The sequence below is a fragment of the Panthera onca genome, chromosome B3, assembly GCF_046562875.1.
Source record: "Panthera onca isolate mPanOnc1 chromosome B3, mPanOnc1 haplotype 2, whole genome shotgun sequence".
NCBI classification, from domain to species: Eukaryota; Metazoa; Chordata; class Mammalia; order Carnivora; family Felidae; genus Panthera; species Panthera onca.
The window spans coordinates 63,210,825-63,229,596 of NC_138344.1; the positions used below are offsets into that span (position 1 = coordinate 63,210,825).

General features: G+C 42.6%; 1 protein-coding gene across 3 annotated transcripts in view; it reads left to right on the plus strand.

The window, feature by feature from the left end:
- Nucleotides 1-18,772, plus strand: part of FSIP1 (fibrous sheath interacting protein 1) — a 197,093-nt gene that overhangs the window by 165,556 nt on the left and 12,765 nt on the right. For all 3 annotated transcript variants that reach the window (XM_078448482.2, XM_078448480.2, XM_078448483.1), the window contains exon 11: nucleotides 17,726-18,236. In XM_078448482.2, the coding sequence (XP_078304608.1) occupies nucleotides 17,726-18,236 (511 nt within the window). The remainder of the gene's footprint in view (nucleotides 1-17,725; nucleotides 18,237-18,772) is intronic.

Genomic DNA, 18,772 nt, shown 5'->3' on the forward strand with positions numbered 1-18,772 from the left:
CATTCTCGGTCCTTCGTCCTGACACAGTGATGCTCACCATATTGTAGATGTTTTATTTTGTTGTAAGAAATAGTCCTGAAGGGTCAGATGCTAATGTGGTGATGAAAATGAATAAAGGGAAACGTAGTAAGAAAGTTATGCGTCTTGGGCAAAAAATGGAATTCCTGGATAAATTCAAGTAGAAGGCTGCAGGGCGTTGGGGGGCAGTACCTGGGTAGCTGTTGGTTGAGCGTCCGACTTCAGCTGAGGTCATGATCTTGTGGTTCATGAGTTTGAGCCCTGCATCGGGCCTGCTGCTGTCAGTGCAGAGCTGCTTTGGGTCCTCTGTCCTCCTCTCTCTGCCTCTCCCCCACTGGCACTCTCTATCTGAAAAATAAACAAACATTAAAAAAAAGTAGAAGGCTGCATTTGGACGTGGGGCTGTTTATGAAATCTATAATATGCTTTATGCAGGTGTTGCCAAGTGAAATTCCTTCAGAGACCAGGAAGGGTATATAAAAGGTATGAAATGGATGAGGGTAAAACCATAGAGAGAAAGCTTGTTCTGGGTGATTAGAGAAATATACATATTCCTCGTAAAGGCATTAAAGAAGAATTTTAAAACACTAAACTGTCAAAAGAAGCATATTGGTTTGTGACACTACTATATGATACTAAAGGCAAGAAAAAATGATTTAAGAAATTATTCGAGCAAGGATTCTAAATAGTGCAAATCTTACTCATCAGGTGGGAGATAAAATTTTACCAGAGAATAAAAAAAAGATGCACATACACGTGCAGCACGTAACTCTCCAAGAAAAATGATTTCATCCATTAACCAAGTCTTTGTTAAGTTCCTACTAGGTCAAATGCTTTTCTGGGCTCTGGGGAGAGAGTAGTGACATGATTAGTCAAAATCTCTGTCCCGTGGAGCTTGCCTTCTAGTGGGAGGAGTTAGGCAACAAACCAGTGAATTGGGGAGTGTGTGGAAAGGGGCAAGTGCTATGTATGGAGAGAAATAAAGCAAGGAAGCCTTATATGAGGTGCAAGAACAGGTGGACGCTGTTGTACTTTTACGTAGGGAGGTCAGGGAAGGGCTCGGTGAGATGACGTTTGAACCAATGCTTGAAAGAGATGAGGGAACGAGTCATAAAGATGTCTGAGTAAGAGCGTTTCAGGAGGATGAAAAGCAAGGGCAAAGGGCCTAAGACAGGAGCATGCCCATCAGATTCAAGGGACCTCAAGGCAGTGAGCTTGGTGGGAGGGAGTGAATGGTGAGGGACGCAGGCAATAAGGACTGAGAGGTGGTTAGGGGAGCCAAACCCCCAAGAAATTTGACTTTTACTTTGAAGGAGCTGGGGACCATTGGAAGATTCTCAGCAGGAAAGCAGCCAGTGATTTAACTTACATTAAAAAAAAAATTTGTTTTTAACATTTATTTATTTTTGAGACAGAGAAAGAGCATGAACAGAGGAGGGTCAGAGAAAGAGGGAGACACAGAATCTGAAACAGGCTTCAGGCTCTGAGCTGTCAGCACAGAGCCCGACGCGGGGCTCGAACCCACGGACCGTGGGATCACGACCTGAGCCGAAGTCGGACACTTAACCGACTGAGCCACCCAGGCACCCCTTAACGTACATTTTTAATATGATCATCTTGGGTTGAGAAAACTCAGTAGGGCAACAAAGGGAAGCAGAAAGAGTAGCTTGGAGGCTATGTAGCAATCTGGTGAAAAATGATAATGAGTAAGGGCGGTAGCACGGAGGAAGTGGGAATGAATTAGATTCTGGATATATTTGGAGGTAGAACAAAAAAGATTTGCAGATATAGTATACTGATATATAGGTATGGCACGAGAGAGAAAGAAAGGAGCCAGGGATGGCTCCATGTTTCTCACCCAAGCAACCGGAAAGCTGGAGCTGCTATTAACTGTAATGAAGACTTTGGGAGGAGCGAGGTTAAGGGTAAGATCGGGGATTTGGTTTTGGACATGTTAAATTTCAGGTGTGTATTTCATATCTAAGTGGACATGTTAAATAGGAAATGGGGTATCGATCGGTTTGAAGTTAGTGGAGCAGTCCAAGCGAGAGCTATAGATTTGGGAGTCAGCCCTGTATAGATGCATGAGATCGCCACGGTAGTGTGAGTAAGTAGAAAAGAGAACCCATCCAAGGACTGAGCTTTGGGGCATCCATCCACAAGGTTGGGAAAATGAGAAAAAATTGGCTGATGAGGTTGAGGAGGAGCAGCTAGTGAAGAAGGAAGAAAATCAGGAGAGAGTCATCAGCTATGTCATATGCTGCTTGGGGTCTTGAGAGATGGGGACTGGGAACTGACTGCTGTTTCAGACCTGGGGAGGACATTGGTTCCCTGGACAAGAGCAGTTTCAGTGTGGCTTAGTGACTAGGTCCTGTTTGGAGTGGGCTTAACAGAAGATAGAGAGAGAGGGATCTGATGACGGTAAGACCATTTTAAGAAGTTTTATTGGAAAGAAAATGGTAGAAATGGAGTGGTAGCTGGAGAGGGCATAGGTGGTAACAAACTTGAGAGTTTCAGCTGATCTGACATTTTAATATCTAGCACTTAAATATGAAATGTATGTTGAAATAAATTAGATAGAAAACATGCTATGGTTTCAGTTTTGAAACAATATTAAAACCTCCAATGAATCTTCCATTTCATATATTTGAGTTATTAAAAACATTTAGATTTTCATCTCCACTGGCATTCCTGTCACATGTTGTTAGTTTTGATATGGTAAGTTAGTTATAACACAGTAATTATGCTATGGAATGACAGATTTAGGGTAACTTATAAATGCACAATTAATTTTAACAAGTTATGAAAAAGTTAACTGGCTTAGTTATTAGTGAATTCATCTAAACAATACATTTTACTAATAATAAAAACCTAGATTGATTAAGTTTAATCAATTGTTTAGGCATTTTACAAGGATAGTCTATGTGGGGAAGATTTTGGACATTAAAAAATAGTGATTAGGGGCACCTGGGTGGCTCAGTCAGTTAAGCGGCCGACTTCAGCTCAGGTCATGATTTCGTGGTTCATGAGTTCGAGCCCCGCATCAGGCTTTGTGTTGACAGCTCGGAGCCTGGAGCCTGCTTCAGATCCTGTGTCTCCTTCTCTGTCTCTCTGTCCCTCCCCGGCTCAAGCTCTGTCTGTCTCTGTCTCAAAAATAAATAAACATTAAAAAAATTTTTTTAAAATAGTGATTATAGTTTGGGAATGTACATCCAGCCAGTGGAAACACTTCTCTGAATCCATTTCTCTCTGTGTTTTTGTTTTTATGCATTTTGTATTTTTCAGCCTGTCATACTTAAATTAATCGCTATTAAGTGGTAAGTGATTTAGGGGAAATTGTGTTTGTACCCTGCATACCTGAAGTTAAAACATTAATTTGAAATTTGATTAGAAGAAAATAAAGACTGGTTGTTATTTTGTCTCACTTCCAGAGATTATATTATGAAATCAGAAAGCACAAAGGTTTAAAGTTCTTACTGCTTTCTTTTCTATTTCTTGAGCCAAAATATTTTAGCATATTTAATTAGGCGATGCTTCCAACAACACCACTGCTCTGAACATCGATCGTACTTGTCAGTCTTGATACGATCCACATTCCGTTCAAAATGAGTGACTCAGCACCTCACCTGGTGCAGAGACCAGAGCCCTTCGTAGCTCATCACTGGAAATCGAAAGAGAGACTGTTAATGTGACATGATTATGATTTATGTCCCATAAAAGGTAGGGACCCTACTTTGGCTTGTTTATTTGAAGTATTTATTTACTGATAAAGAACCTTTTGAGAAGGCTCTTTCCCTATGGACACTTATGGAAAGAAATGGTTTTCTGCATCCTTGTGAAGCCCTCTTCTATAAGCGCGTGAGTAGTTTTCCATAATTAAACCTAACCAAAAAGACCGATTAGTATTTGTTCTATTTCCGTGGCAGACCAAATAAAACCTCTATGTCAGACTTCTAGTGACTATCACAGCAAAAGGCCCCCAGTACAGGCTTTTGATTGCACTTGGAATTTTCATGAATCTGAAGCATTTTTCCTTGGTCAGTGGGCACAAAGTTGGTGGGGTGTTGGCGGGGGGAGAATCCTTGTTAGCATCATCTTTGCACACAAGTCTGGTGAGTTGTTGCCTGTGGAGGGAGAGATGGAGAGTACCAGAAGTATCTCCTCCCTTTGACCAATTTGTCTGTCTGTCCTTGTTGGGATCTGAAATGTTAAGAAACTCTTCAGGAATTAAAGTATCATTATCTGGTCTGCTCAAATCATAAGTGAAGGCTCATCAGTTGGTTAAACCATCTCCTTCCAAGGCTGTGTGGGGAGAGCGGGGCCCAGCAGGAGCAGGATTCATGGGAGAGAAGAGGGACTGGCCCACATTCTAGGACCGCTGGCTATTAAGGGCACAGAGGAAGACCCGGAGTTTGGTTTATAGGAGCATGTCGCCCCTGCAGAAGGTGGCGGGACACCCATGGAAGTTTTCGTGTAGCCAAATAACTTTTGCCTTGTGTGTCCATCTTACATGACAGGCCGGGGGACACAGAGATGAGGAGGACTTGATTCCAGCCTTGCGAAATTTGCATCCATCAGGGAAGGCAGACACAGAGGGTGCTGTGCTGATGTATCCTGGCAGTCCAGGTTTGGGAGTGCAGAGGGCAGCTGTGACTCACTGGAGAGGGCCTCTTGTTCACACTTCGGCCTTGCATTTATGAATTACTTTTGCGGAGGCAATTCTGGCTATTAGGCTGCTCTGCTGTATCGCATTTTCAGAGGTGAAATACAGTGAAAGGGCTTGTCATGGACCCACACTGCTGCCAGAGTGCTCCCCGCCCCGGAAAATGGAAGCTAATCAGCTCTTCTGAGCATCTGTGTGAAGACAGGAGTAGGAAAAGCCTTAGCTTTATAATCTGGCTTCATTTTTTTATTAGTTCTGGGCCTTGGACCAAGACATTTAATTTCTCTGAGCCTTATCTTCCTTGTCTGTTTGACGTAGAGAATGCTTTCCCAGTTCCTCCCGTTGGGGAACTGGGAAAATGAAATGGGATAATGTGTATCAGCGTTCCTGGCATATGGTGGATCGTCCAGGACTGTAAACCCTGTCCACTCCATGGCCCAAGCCCAGTGCAGCTAATGACCAAGCTGGTCCGGACCCCTGCCTAACACAGGGGCCGACAACCAGCGGACCAGGTGGAAAGCGTTATCTCTGCCGTCAAGCCTCTGGCTCTGTGGAAGGGAAAATTAAGTGCACCATTTAAGAGAGAATATACATCAAGCTATTTAGATCTTTCTGAATTCGGATCCAAATGGCTTGCCAAATGGCTTTTTTGTTTGATTTGTAGAGAATTTAACTCCCACAGTTTGGGTCACAGCAAAACTTGGAAGTTATTGTTCACAGTAAATTATCCTTATTCTCAGTGGTAGCATGGCTTCACTTCCAGATTGGCAAATGTAAAAGGACAGTTCACTGAGCGGCAATATTAAGAGAGAGCTTCATGTTTATGTAATAACGTGGGGCTTTGTGTGCTCTACAGAATGTACAGCTGTAATTAGATGTTTCGGATACATGTCTAGACAGGGTAAAGCTTCAAGAGCACTTGCTCAATCCTGGGAAAAGCTACAGGTTGCCTGTTGGTGACCAGAAAAAGCTCTCCTTGATTAGCAAGTTAAACGTGGAGTTAACTCTCTGGCGCTAGGTTCATACCCAAGAGGAAAAGCAGATCTGATGAGATTTGACAGGACCAATCATTTATAGAACTCACCCAGGCCTAACTTTGTGACCTGATTTGAGGGTGCTAAAAATGGTGTCTCCCACGTAACTTTCTACCAGCCTCCTACAGACCCCCATTCCCATTCTTAGTATCACTCCTTTGATGAAGTCATTCTGATTTGGAGAGGATCCTGTAAAATTCGAGCTTGTCCCTTAGGAAGGTCACACAATGACCTGGATTGCTCAGTCTTAGGGAGAGTAATGAGGGAATGCATCTTGGGATAGGTAGGTTTTGATGTGAGGGCAATAGGACATTTGAAAAGGTTTGGAATCGAGGACGCTTTTTGAGGGGGCTGTGCCCAGGTGGAGAGGGCTGAGGGGGCAGCATGAGATCTTAGGGTAACTTAGGGAAGAGGGCAGGAAAAAGAGGGGGTTGGCGAAGGGGAGGGGGTTGTCCTGTGTGTGCCTCTGTGTGTGTGTCGCACAGGAAGCAAGGGACAAACCCACTTCCCCTATATCCCTGTTCTTCACAACTCATCATGAGCCCTGACATTGATTATTTCAAGCAAAGATAAAAGTACCTGGAAACCAGCTCCTTTATGGTCACTGTATTACTCTCTGGTACTGAAGACTTAATAGGGTCTGCCCTGCAGTGGAAAACTTCCTGCCCGGATGGCTGAGATTCATACTCTGATCTGTCCTTCTTGGGTGACCTCTCCCAGCATCTAATGGCCGCTGTAGTCCCCACACTAATCCCTGGAGTACGCATGACAATTGACGCACTGCAAACTGTTGTTAGATGATTTGCGAAGCCCCATTCCTGATTTCCCAGAGACACCCTCAAAGGTAGGGGCCAACGGAACTTGGAATTCGCAAGTGCAACGTGCAGACTTCAGTCTCTGACTTCCTAGAGGTGTCACTTAGCCACTTACTGCAGTCGGCTCCTCAAATTGAAGCCTAGAGCTACTATCTATGTGGTGGCTTTCCCTGGAACTCTGTTTACTCTGCATCAGGCAGGGTGCTGGCTTCACACACAGTATCTCATGCTCATTGCAAACCGTTAGTTGTGAGGATTCCTCACCGCTAGTCGGGAGTCAGCTAGTCGTTAGAGTTTATATTTTACCGTTTAGAAATTTGAGGTTTTGAGGGACGCTGGGGTGGCTCAGTCGGTTAAGCCTCCAACTTTGACTGGCTCAGGTCATGATCTCATGGTCTGTGAGTTCGAGCCCCGCGTCAGGCTGTGCTGACAGCTCAGAGCCTGGAGCCTGTTTTGGATTCTGTGTCTCCCTGTCTCTCTGCCTCTCCCCTGCTTGTGCTCTGTCTCTCTTGCTCTCAAAAATAAATAATAGATATATTATAATATATAATTATATTAAACATAATATAATATACATAATATATAAAATAAATATGTAGTATATAAATAATATATTATGTATTATATATATGAGGCTTTGAGAGGCCGGGTAATGTGTCCAGTACAGAACAGCTGAGGAGTGAGAGACCTGGGATTTTAACCTAGAAACGTCACCCTCCGTCTACTGCTCCACGCTGTTGTTCAGGGTACCTCCTTTCCATCTGGGGGTTTCTATCTTTTCAAAAAGATGGCATGCAGCTTAAGGGACACACAACTTGTCAACTGGAACACAAATGGCCACGGGAAAGCAACGTGGAGAAGGGACGCTGAGGCACATCTAAGCTATAGAGGAACGTCACCTATTTGCACACTGCCCTAGCCCTTCAGTGGACGCTGACATGGTAGGGTCTGCTCCTGCCTAACTCCCTCAGACCCCAGGCCTAGTCTTGGACTCTGCCCACATGGAATGAAGGCAGGCACGCCTTGTTTTTGTAGCAAATGTGCCTTATTACCGAACACCATACCATCACGTCTTTTATACCTGGTGTTTGTCATTTCTCTTCTGTTTATCTTGATGCTCAAACCTAAGGTATTGACCTTGGCCTTCTCTCCTTAGCTCCACGTCAGAATCTCCCTCCAGCTATGCTACCTCCGACTGCCCTGGGCAGAAGTCCTCCCAGGACTCCAAAGGATTTTTCTCCTTTGACGCAGCCTCTTGGCCTCCTGCTCTCGTCCAGCAGTGCCAGTAAGAACCAGCTGTGAAGCCATGAGGCTCAAGGAGGCATCACTTTTCTTCCTATGGCCTTGACAGTGCTGGCCCTAGCTCTGTGGTCCCTGTACCAGGCTAGCACCGCCCTGCGAGGCTTTGACCAATTTGCAGAGACTGAGGTGGAGCTCTTGGCCCTGTGCTCCCGGGCTCACCCTGTACAGCTCAACCCGTCACGTCCAGAGACCTGCTGGGACTTGGGAGCTCTTGCATATTGTGGCTGTCTCAGTCTGGAACAGCACAGTCAGAGGCAAAAGCTGATATGCTCCCATATAACTTGCGAAAGCAACCCTAGAGAAGAAGTGGGGAAAAGGAGCGAGACAAAGAAGGAGGGAGGATGGAATGTACAAGATGTAGTATTTGTCAGGCCGCTGTTTCCTGGCAAGTGTAGCTGCTTGTCTGATCTTATGCTCTCTGATCTTATCTTCAGAGAGAATCCATGATAGTGACTACATTTCATGGTCATCCTTCCACAGGGAGGAGGGGACAGGGTTTTAGTCAGTGGATCCTCTCTCCTCTTGGTCAAAGTCTGCCCCAAGGGCCGACCTGGACATCCAGTTTGCATAAGCTCAGGAGTGGCCAGCTGACCATACCACACCTTGCTAGCAACTCACGCCTCAGCAGCAATAGAGAAGTCGTGGATGGCAGGCCAGGGGGACGTGATGTGCTCACCGGTGACACATGGCATTGACATCAGTAGTGATATCCGGATCTGCAGCTGTTGGGGGAGCACAAGCTGTGTTAGGTCCGTTCAGCATCAGGAAAGCATGTAGATCTGGATGATGGTTAAACTGAATCCGGTCACATGGAGCACTTTGATGTCAGTGCAGGTTGGTTTCTGGGCTTGCTTGTGCTGCTAGGAAGCTTCTTGTCCATTCAAGGAAATATTCAGGCTCCCTTTCCAGTTCCTAGGGCTGCGCATGTCTCTAAGGGGTATCTCTTATGGGGGTGGGGTCCAGATGAGGGTTTTCTCTGATTGGAGGGAGGGCCCAGATAATGCTACAATAGTGAGATACTTCTTACAGCAAGAGGAGGAGCTGTCCTTGGAGCAGCTGATGCATGTGGCACTGATCACATACTGAGGGCCCATGTCTCTGGAAAGAAGTACTTATGGTCAGAGTCCGGAGATCTTACTCAATCCATTGATAAAGCTGTGTAAGGCCGGTAGGCCATGCCATATCTCCACCTTGTTTCAGCTCTTGTAGATGGCCTCCTCCATGCCCTTCTGGACTGGGTGATCATTTATTTTTCCTGACACCTGTTGGATGTACTCCCTTGACCTGGCCTTAAATGAGCTCCTGTAGTGACCACAGCTCACCCAGAAAATGCATGTTGAAGATACCAGAGATAGAGTTCTAGGGTTACCCTTTCTTCATTTGGGAAGTTGATGTCAAGAGAAGTGCTTATATTTCTAGAGGGGGAGCCCTGTGGGCATACAGAGGTTCTTTAGGTTTTCATTATACTGAATTAATCTAATTTGACTCATCTTTCATGTGACCTCCTACAATGGGTGAGGCTTGATCTGGACTCTGGCCCAGGTTAAAGCATTTAACTAGCTAATGGCCTCTTTGACTTCTGACCCCATCATGGCCTCCCTTGACCCAGTCTGTCTCTCTAACATAGTAAAAATAGGCTTTCAAACTGAAAATAGGGAAGACCATGCAAATCCATATGATTTTCTTTTTTTTTAAGTTTATTTATTTTGAGAGAGAGAGAGAGAGAGAGAGAGAACATGTGTGTGTGTGAGTGGGGGGCGGGGAAGGGCAGAGAGAGTGGAGAGAAAATCCCATGCAGGCTCTGTTCTGTCAGTGCAGAGCCCGAGGTGGTGCTGAATCTCACGGTGGTGAGATCATGACCCAAGCCGAAATCAAGTCTGATGCTCAGCAGACTGAGCCACCCAGATGCCCCATGAAAATGATTTTCATAATCGTTATTATCCAATAAACCAGCGATCTTACATAGTAGGGGGAATTAGTTGCTCTAAAAGTGACATACTGGATATATTTCCTTGGAGAATGGGGGGTGGGTAGGTGGTCCAGCTCACCAGAAAAAAAGTGCTCTGTCTACAAACTTGGTCTCTTCATTTTCAGCAACCTGCCAGCCAAGCTTCGTTTTGCTGGGAGTATGAAGAGCAGGGGTGCCAGGCTCCTTGCCTCTAGCTGCAGCGCTGGAACCCGAGCCTTGTTTCTGAACAGGAAGTTGTAGATATGTGACAAAAGGGCCATTCCAGCAACTTGCTCTGAACAAGGGGAATCTGATCTGAGCAGACTTGCTGTCTCTACTGCTAGAAAACAGCCGCTTCTGGCAACCCTCGAATGAAAAATTCCCACCAAATAGAAGACTTAGAGCCCCTTTTCAGGTCATCCTTTTAGAAATCAAAGTAGTGAAATTGGTCTAACTTTCCTTTGAACACAACTGCACCCTTCTGACTATGTCACCCACTAATGCGGAGTTCCTGGCCCCTTTTCAAGTTGCCGGAACTGAGGATTCCACTTCCAGCTTCTAGCTCTTCCCATCCATGCTCACCGTTACCTCACACGCTGGGACCACGCTGCCATCCCACCCCTCCCATCTTCGAAGTGACACAACAGGAAGTCTGCATTCCTGATGCCGGGGAGACCTGCTCTGGCTGCTGGGCTGTTGAAGAACCATTACAGAATGTTCAGGGGGCATGGCAGCCTTTCTCGAGGCAAACCCCTCGGGCAAAACCTTCCAGGCCCTGCGTGGCCCAGCTGTTCAGGGAAGATCAGTGGCCTGAGCAAGGGCGGTGTCCTGTTCTGTATGGTTACTTTGATATGACAGGCCCCACATACAAGCAGCCTTCCAATACCACCACATCATTCACAAACTCATCTCAGAGCCACTTGCCTTGACCTATTTCACACTCTGTGTTATTCTAGCCACAGATCCTCCCGGCTTCTGACCTGGGGGCTGACTCACTTTCCTGTTTACAGCCTTGCCTCAACCCTCATTCCTAATGTTTTACATAGTTTCTTTGGCAATGACCTTTGCTTCCCTTTTGACTAGAGTTCAGATTCTCCTCTGGCCAGACAACCTGTGACTATTCTGGGCAGAAGTATGCCAGAGCTTACCTGGCTCCCAGCACCCTTGGTCCCTGGTGTGGCCTCCTAAGAGTGCTGTGTCTGCCAGACTGGCCTTTGCGTGATTGGGGTAGCCTCAGTGAAAGAGGGGAAGGTGGAAGAACAGAATAGGGAGGGAAGGAGCTAGGAAGACAAGGACGAATAAGCGCCTTCCTTCTGTGAAAATGTAGCACTATTGATGCAGACATTAAAAGGAACACCAATCATTTTACGCCCATGACTTTTAGACTTGCTCCATCTCAAAGAGGCACAGCAAGTGATATGAACTTTCTGAGTCTGTATGGGCTGATTGGGAGCATATGGGTAGCGCTTGATAGTAGGGTTGCTCTGTATTCTAACTGGAAGTCCAAGTTCTCATTCTATCCACAAGTGAATATTTCCGAACGAGTAATTCTACTTTTATTTCTCAATGAACTATTCAGTGCGTACTCAGATTGAATGAGACTGGTGAAGTTTGAAAACACCATGATTTCTAATCAATGAAGTTGGCCATACAACTTCATTGAGTGTCAAGTTTCTTTCTGATGCTCTACATATGGTAGATTTATTTCAGGGATTCCTGCTCTGTTCACATCTTCTTCTCTGAGAAATCCCCCTTACCCACAGCACTGCCAAAAACATGGACTTGGGTGACCATGTTCATACCATGGGACCCTCACCACAGGTGAATGGACTAGTGATGGACCCTTGAAGCTGATATCATCAGTTCTTCATTGAGTCAATGACCAGCCAGGCCATCTTGCTTGAAAATTTGAGCCAATGGGCATAAAGATCATTGTCAGTCATTGGTGGGTGCTAGACTCTTAAGGTTATGTTGAATAGAACCAGAGTCAATTCATGCTACATAGGCAAGCTGAGGTTGTGAGACAGCAGAAAGCATTAATAAGCAGAGAAAGCTTGTTTGCAGAGAGGAGGATGTATCAGACAAGCAGGGAGTTAAGGGACTCCCTGAGACAGGGACTCAGTGAGAGAAAGATGAAGCACATGACCTAGGTTCCTGTGGCTTCCCAGCTCCCGACCCCAAAAGGTCTCTCTGTCCTTCATTTCCTACTTGTTGGTATCCATGAGATGATTTCTTAGATCCAAGACCAAATCATCTCTACTGCCTCAGAGAGTTTTCCAGACAAGAGAAAGTTGAAGGATTAGATCATTGCTTGACTTTTTCTTCTCCCTTCCCTTCCCTTCCCTTCCCTTCCCTTCCCTTCCCTTCCTTCCTTTCCCTTCCCTTGTCTTCTCTTCTCTTTTCTTTTTTTAGATAAGGATTGCTGTTCCTTCTGGCTAAAAAACCTTACTAAAATAAACTACTACTTATGTGTTGCCAGCCAGTGGCTGCAAGGGAAAGTTGTAAACTTTTGACAATTAAGGAAAGGGTGGAATGTTTTCTACTTGCTTATTTTGCAGTAGAGCTTGATGTCATTGGAAGCTATTTTTTACATCCATATTCTTGTTGTTAATCATTTAGGACATTCTGGCTTTTAACTGTTTTCTCACTTGTGATAACCACATTGACTTTATAGGGTGTGTCCTTAGGAACTCACCATTTGTGGAAAAAAAAAAACCCACAGAAAGCCCAACATTACACATAAGCTTACATCAAAGGACGAGATAGCCTCTGCTCATTTACAGTAGTGGGATTTCTGATTATCTGCACCAGAGACAAATTCTTGATTGCCTTGTCAACAAATTCAGTGCCCAAATAACTAGGGATTTTTATGGCTGGGGAAACTCCAGATATATAGCATAAGGGAAGAGGCAGGGATGAGGGTGGGGCAATTGAGGCGGTAATCTATCTCCAGCAATTACAAGTTGTGCTCCTCATCAGACTTAGCTCCTACACCAAATTGGTATTTATCTGGTTGGAGAAGTGTAAATAGTGGGCACCCTGGGAGTAGAGTTGGGGTTATCCCCATTTTTTTTCTTCCTGAGATGAGCTGAAAGAGAGGGCAGTCTTAAGTTTGCATAAGACACTAAGGTAGTCTGGGTGATATAATTCAAAGTTCGGTAAAATCCTCTACAGGAAGAGATTTCATACCTGAGGGAATGGACAGAAAAATGACTGCCAGTTGGGAAAAAGATACTTAGGGAATGATAGAGGGAGAACTCACTTACAGTGAGAGGCTATGGAGCCTAGTAGTTAGGCACGTGAGCTATGGACCCAGACTACATCGATTCACGGCCCGGGTCTACCACTTAGTAGCTGTATGACCAGGCACAGATTACTTAATTTCTTGGTGCCTCACTTTCTTCATCTATAAAACAGGAATAACAGTAGTACCCACCTCATCGGTTTGTTGTGAAGATTAAAGGAATTGGTGCACATCATATGCATAGAGCAGTGTCTGGCCCAGAGTAGGTGCTTAATAAATGCTAGGGGTTACTGTTCTGTAAGACATCACCAGGTATGTCAACAAGATTAGCAAGATGCATGAGAACTAGCACCACAAGCATTCTATATTCTTGTTCTGTTGAGAAAATCCAATGTATTTCCTCTTTGACTGTGGAATGTGTGTGTTTTGGCTAAAATAAGAAAGAAGGTGCACGAAAGGGCTACTAAAATGAAGATGGGAACAGAGGGGCTTTCACATAAGGAGGATAAATAGATTGGGTTCTGGTCTGGAAAAATGAAGACTGAGATGCACTAGGATGAATTTTGTGAGAGACAGGAATAGAATGAATAATAACTTGTTTATGAAATACTGGAAAATTAGAACTGGCGTGAAAGACGAATACTTTGAGGTGAATACTTAAACAGATGGTTACTTGACTGTGCTTGCTGGGAGTCGCTCAGTTATGGAGCTCGTTAAGCTCGGGAGTTTCAAAGTAATCCTAATGATGGGGGTGGGTTATGGTCCTTTAACTATCAAGGGTCATTAGGGATGTTTGTGATAGGGTCAGTCCAGCATTTGTAATAACTTATATTAATGTAGTATGTAGCTGTTTCAAAACACTCAGCAACCTTAATTCACTTGATTCCCACAACAGTGAGCTCCTGAGCTTACACTGTGGGCAAGTCTCTGCAGGGAATCAAAAGGTGAGAAAGATGACTCCTGTTGAAGGTTCTGATCTGTGTTGCCACCCAGAAAACACTGTAATTAAATTAACTTAATTTGAAGGTTTCGTGTAGTTGGTTCAGTTTTACTTACTTGTAAGGTCTTGAGACCAGGGAATTTTTGCTGACTTTTTGAGTTCAGGATTGGTATTGTGAAGAAATTAAGGAAATAAAAGTTCTCTTTTTGTTATTGTTTTGCTTTCATGAATTCTATCAAGGTGATACGCTAATGTCAACAGAAAACTTATATTTATTTTTATTATTAGAGTAGTTACTCATAAATATCAATTTTAGAGCTCTAGGTTAATTTAGAGACCATCTTCTTCAATTCCTCCTTTCGCCACTGAAGGAGGTGGGCCCCTTGGGTGACTTTTACAAGGTGGCAAAGCTTGGACCAACGCCCAAGTTCTAGTCTCTGGTGTTTTCTTTCCCATCAGGCTGCTTCCCCCAGAGGATCAGTGTGATTGTAGTTGAGCTTATTTCTGTGTACACACAGACTCAGATGTGTTATGATTTATCTTGGAGCAGACTTATTATGAAGCCAATGAAGCTTAAGCTTCAGGGCCCCTCACTTGTATGAGCCTTGAGTGGGGAGAGGAAACTAGGTTGCAATCAGGAAACATTTCTATATAAACGTTTCTGGTAAATGACCTAAAGAGGTAATGTAAGAGATGGACTTGGCTTTCCAAGGCTCCAGTCATTTGTTGTGACCTTTCTCACATTCTAAGAAAAAGGAACTCCTCTAGTACCTATTTTCTATTTGCAGTTTTGTATTCCTTTTCTTAAAGAAGTACCTCTTCCCTGCTGCAAGATTATAAATTTCAGGCTCTGTGAAACCTGATTTGCTTCTGATGCCCAAAGATGTAATCAGTTGGAGATTTCTTTGTAATATTTCAGATTTTGATTTTTGAATTAATTTTTATTAAAAAAATTGAATAGATTTAAATTACTTCTATTTTTATGTTTCATTTTAATTTTAGTTTTTGTTATAGTAAGAAAATAACAAGTTGTGTTAAAATTTTGTAAGCAAAAATGGTAGCTCCCTGCCCCAGCTTTCCCCACCCCTCACTTTTGTTCTCCAGAGTCAAGCACTCTTAATTCTTTTAGATATTTTTCCCTACTGCTTACCTCTATGTTGTTTTTTAATAACTTGCTATCTTAATTAATCACTTTTATGTCAATTTACAATAATATAAAATTTTATATCAGTAATACAATAGTATTGTATTACTATATCAGTTGTATGTTGACTTCCTGTAATGGTAGCTAAGGATTTAACTTTAACTCTTGAAATTCCTTCTCTCTCCTCTTATTTCCCCCAAATAGTCACATCACAATTTTTGGTTACCTCTATCATCACTATTTATATTATGATGGCCATGCAAATATTATTTACAGCAAAAGCAAGTAGAATCCTATGGTATCCCTTCTTGTTCAACTTTTTATTTGTCCTAAAGTAAATTATCTTATTTTCTTTTGCTTAATTTTCTATTTTATCTGAGACTAACTCTCCTTTCTTTTCATAGAGCTTTTTGTTTTCCCCAGAGTCTGTCCATAATTGCTTTGTTGTTCCTTTTACTTAATTTTCTGTGTATCTTGCCAAATACATCATCAGAACTACCAAGCATCTATTTTATCAATATTATTTGTGGAAGTGGTCAAATATATCAGATAATCTATCTGTCTTCTACCTCCTCTTTCTCCCCTCCACCCCCCATCCCTGACCCCAGACCTTCTTGCATAATCCTTCATCCTCCTCTAGTATGGAGTGTTTTTTTTTTTTTTTTTTTTTTTTTTCTTCCCCTACTGTCTGGAAATTTCATATGATAAGCCTTTGGTGAGGATGATTTGTGAAGGTGACAATGGGCCCTTTCTAAATCTCGGGGAATTGTCTACCCATTTTAAGCAATTTTATGTAGGGCACCTGGGTGGCTCAGTCAGTTAAGGGTCCAACTTTGGCTCAGGTCTTGATCTCCTGTGCTAACAGCTCAGAGCCTGGAGCCTGCTTGATTCTGTGTCTCCCTCTCTCTCTGCCCCTCTGCTGCTCATGCTCTGTCTCTCTCTCAAAAATGAATAAACCTTAAAAAAAGTTTAAAAGTAACCAATTTTATGTAACAATTTTAAATAAGCAGATTTTGAAAGTGTATTTTAAATATCTACTACCATTCAAGGACTGCCTTTATTTTCTGGTTGACTAGATTTTCATAGTAGGGTGAAGGGAACTCTCCTAATAATGGATAAAGTACCACATCTGGATGCCTAAAGTGTCTGGTAATTAAAAGAAGCATTTGCTAATATATAATCCAACTCCTATTTTCTGACATGTATATTAATCTTAGGGTGAGTTATCTAAATTTTGAATCCCAGATAATTATTAAGAATATATTCTCAGATAATTTCTTGTGTACTTGTCACTATGAAAACTAGTTTTTAATATATGAAGTTAAATGTAATTTTAAGACACAAAATATGTTTTAAAAGCTTGTTTTACATACTGGTTTTTGTTAGCTGCCTTAGAAGCATTACACGAGAATAGGGAATTAACTATCCAATAATACCTTCCCTCCTTGATACTTTATACATGTCGAATATTTGGTTAATTCTACTGGATCCTAAGTAGGGCAATAGCATTGTTTTAGTTTACTGAAGTAGAAATTAAGGCCATTGCAATTCATGATTAGGTCTTCTTATGCGGACTTCTTATTCTTAGATAATGCATTCCCCTGTAAAGGAGGATACATGTTTTCCTAAATAATCCACTATATAAATCAGGAATGGTGCTGACTCTTTAGAGAAGGAGAACTTATTTTCAGTATTTTTCAGTATATTTTAATCCTACTCCTTTTGAGATTGATGCGATTCAAGGGGCTTGCTATTCAGTTGAATTCTTGTGAAACATAGCTCTATACTTTCATTTGATTTTTTAAAAAATTTCCTAAGATCATCACTGGAAGAAAACAATGTTTCTGAATCCTTAAGATCTTGGTTGAAATGCTCAGCCCTGATAGCCTGTACAGGCAGAGATGGAATGTCTGTCATCAAATCCTCCTCCCAGAATGCACTGCTATTGGAATGCCCCTGGCCTCTGTCTAGATCTAGTTTTGAAACAACTACACATCTCAGGATGCATCACCCCTTCACCCTTCCTTTTCTGTCTTCAGTCATATTGTCCACTCAAAGTTGTGGACAGACATAGGAGTGATAAATCCCCAGGGGCAGGTGTAGTTTGACCTGTTTGCCCAAGATTTTCCCCCCAGATTTTTAAGAAATTGGGTGGTGATGGGGTTCACACTGAGGAGTAGTAGAAAACAGAGAAACACCTAATGGAGATTATGGCAGGATTCCTAGCTGGTTATCAATGGGCTGGTTGCTTACTTCCCTACTTGATGTCCTAAGACTTATAAAATTGAAAGTGCTTTTCTAATATCTCCATTTCAACTTACTTCCACATGTAGAGAGAGTGTTAGTGGTTAATTTGGTGTGGTAACTTATTTCCATCAGTTTTCAGGGATTTTCCCAGGATTTTAGTAGGCATGATGGATTCTAAAACTGTTCTCTGGGGATGCTGTACGTTTCTCCTGAAATTGTGGATACTTTAAAATGAATGATTTTGCTATTTGAGTGTTTTGTATAAGGGATTTCTTGGCACTTACACTTATACTGTATTACTGGAAACTATCAAAAATAAATGTGTTTACTCAATCACCTAACCATGAAAACATTTGGTTTGTTTCATCAGTTAGATTCAACATCACCTCTCTCTGAGGAACGGTTAAAGTGTCTTCTGGATGAATGCACACTCAGACAAAAATCCATGATTAGACTTTCTTCAGAAAGAGAAAAGGAAGACGTAGAGGATTCAACAGCCCAGTCCCCCCATCTTTCCAGATCTGTCCTCTCTGAGCTACTAAATGGGTCAGAAACAAAAGTCACAAGCACAGAGGTAAAAGATGCAAATATGTCTGAAAATGCAGAATGTGAAACATGTACAGGTTACTATCTCACCAAAGCCTTGACTGGGCATTACACGTCTCAAGCACTTGTCATCGAAGCAGAGAATTTGAGATGCCTCCAATTTCCCAAGGACAAGGTTATTAGTGACACAAAGGACTATTTTATGTCGAAGACTATTGGCATTGGGAGACTGAAAAGGCCCTCTTTCTTGGATGATCCACTGTATGACATCAATGTGAGCCTTTCATCTGAAGACCATCGTCTGGAAGTCAGCTCTCCAGAGAAACCAAAAATGGGTAAGGCGTAGAAGATGTGTATTTTGGTGAATAATACTAAGCATCTCAATATAAAGGTGTTATAGTTTAAGGTAGAACAGGATAGGAAGTCATAGATGGTGTCAATAGCATGCAACATAACAAATTTATCAACGTTTGTATGAGATCAAGGTTGGAATTAGTGCTCTTATGAGATATATTATTCCTAATGGTGATTTATACATATTCTGGGTGGCTATACAGGAAACAGTGATGATTTCAGAATGAAAGAGAATTTAGTTTTGACAGATACAAATAATTTGGATAGCTTGCTTAGTCTTTTAACTTCCAAATTTCAGTGATGAGAATTTATTCCAAGGGATGAATTTGTAAAATGTGAAATGCATTTTATTAGTGGTTTTATTAGTTTCTACACAAGTTCCCATCCCAGCTACTTGTATGCCCTCAGGCATTTTGTCTTGATCCGGTGTTGCATTTTACAGTGGTACAATGGTACAGGTTATAAACACTATGGATATTTTTTGACATAAACAAATATTCAATTATTTATCTAAGTT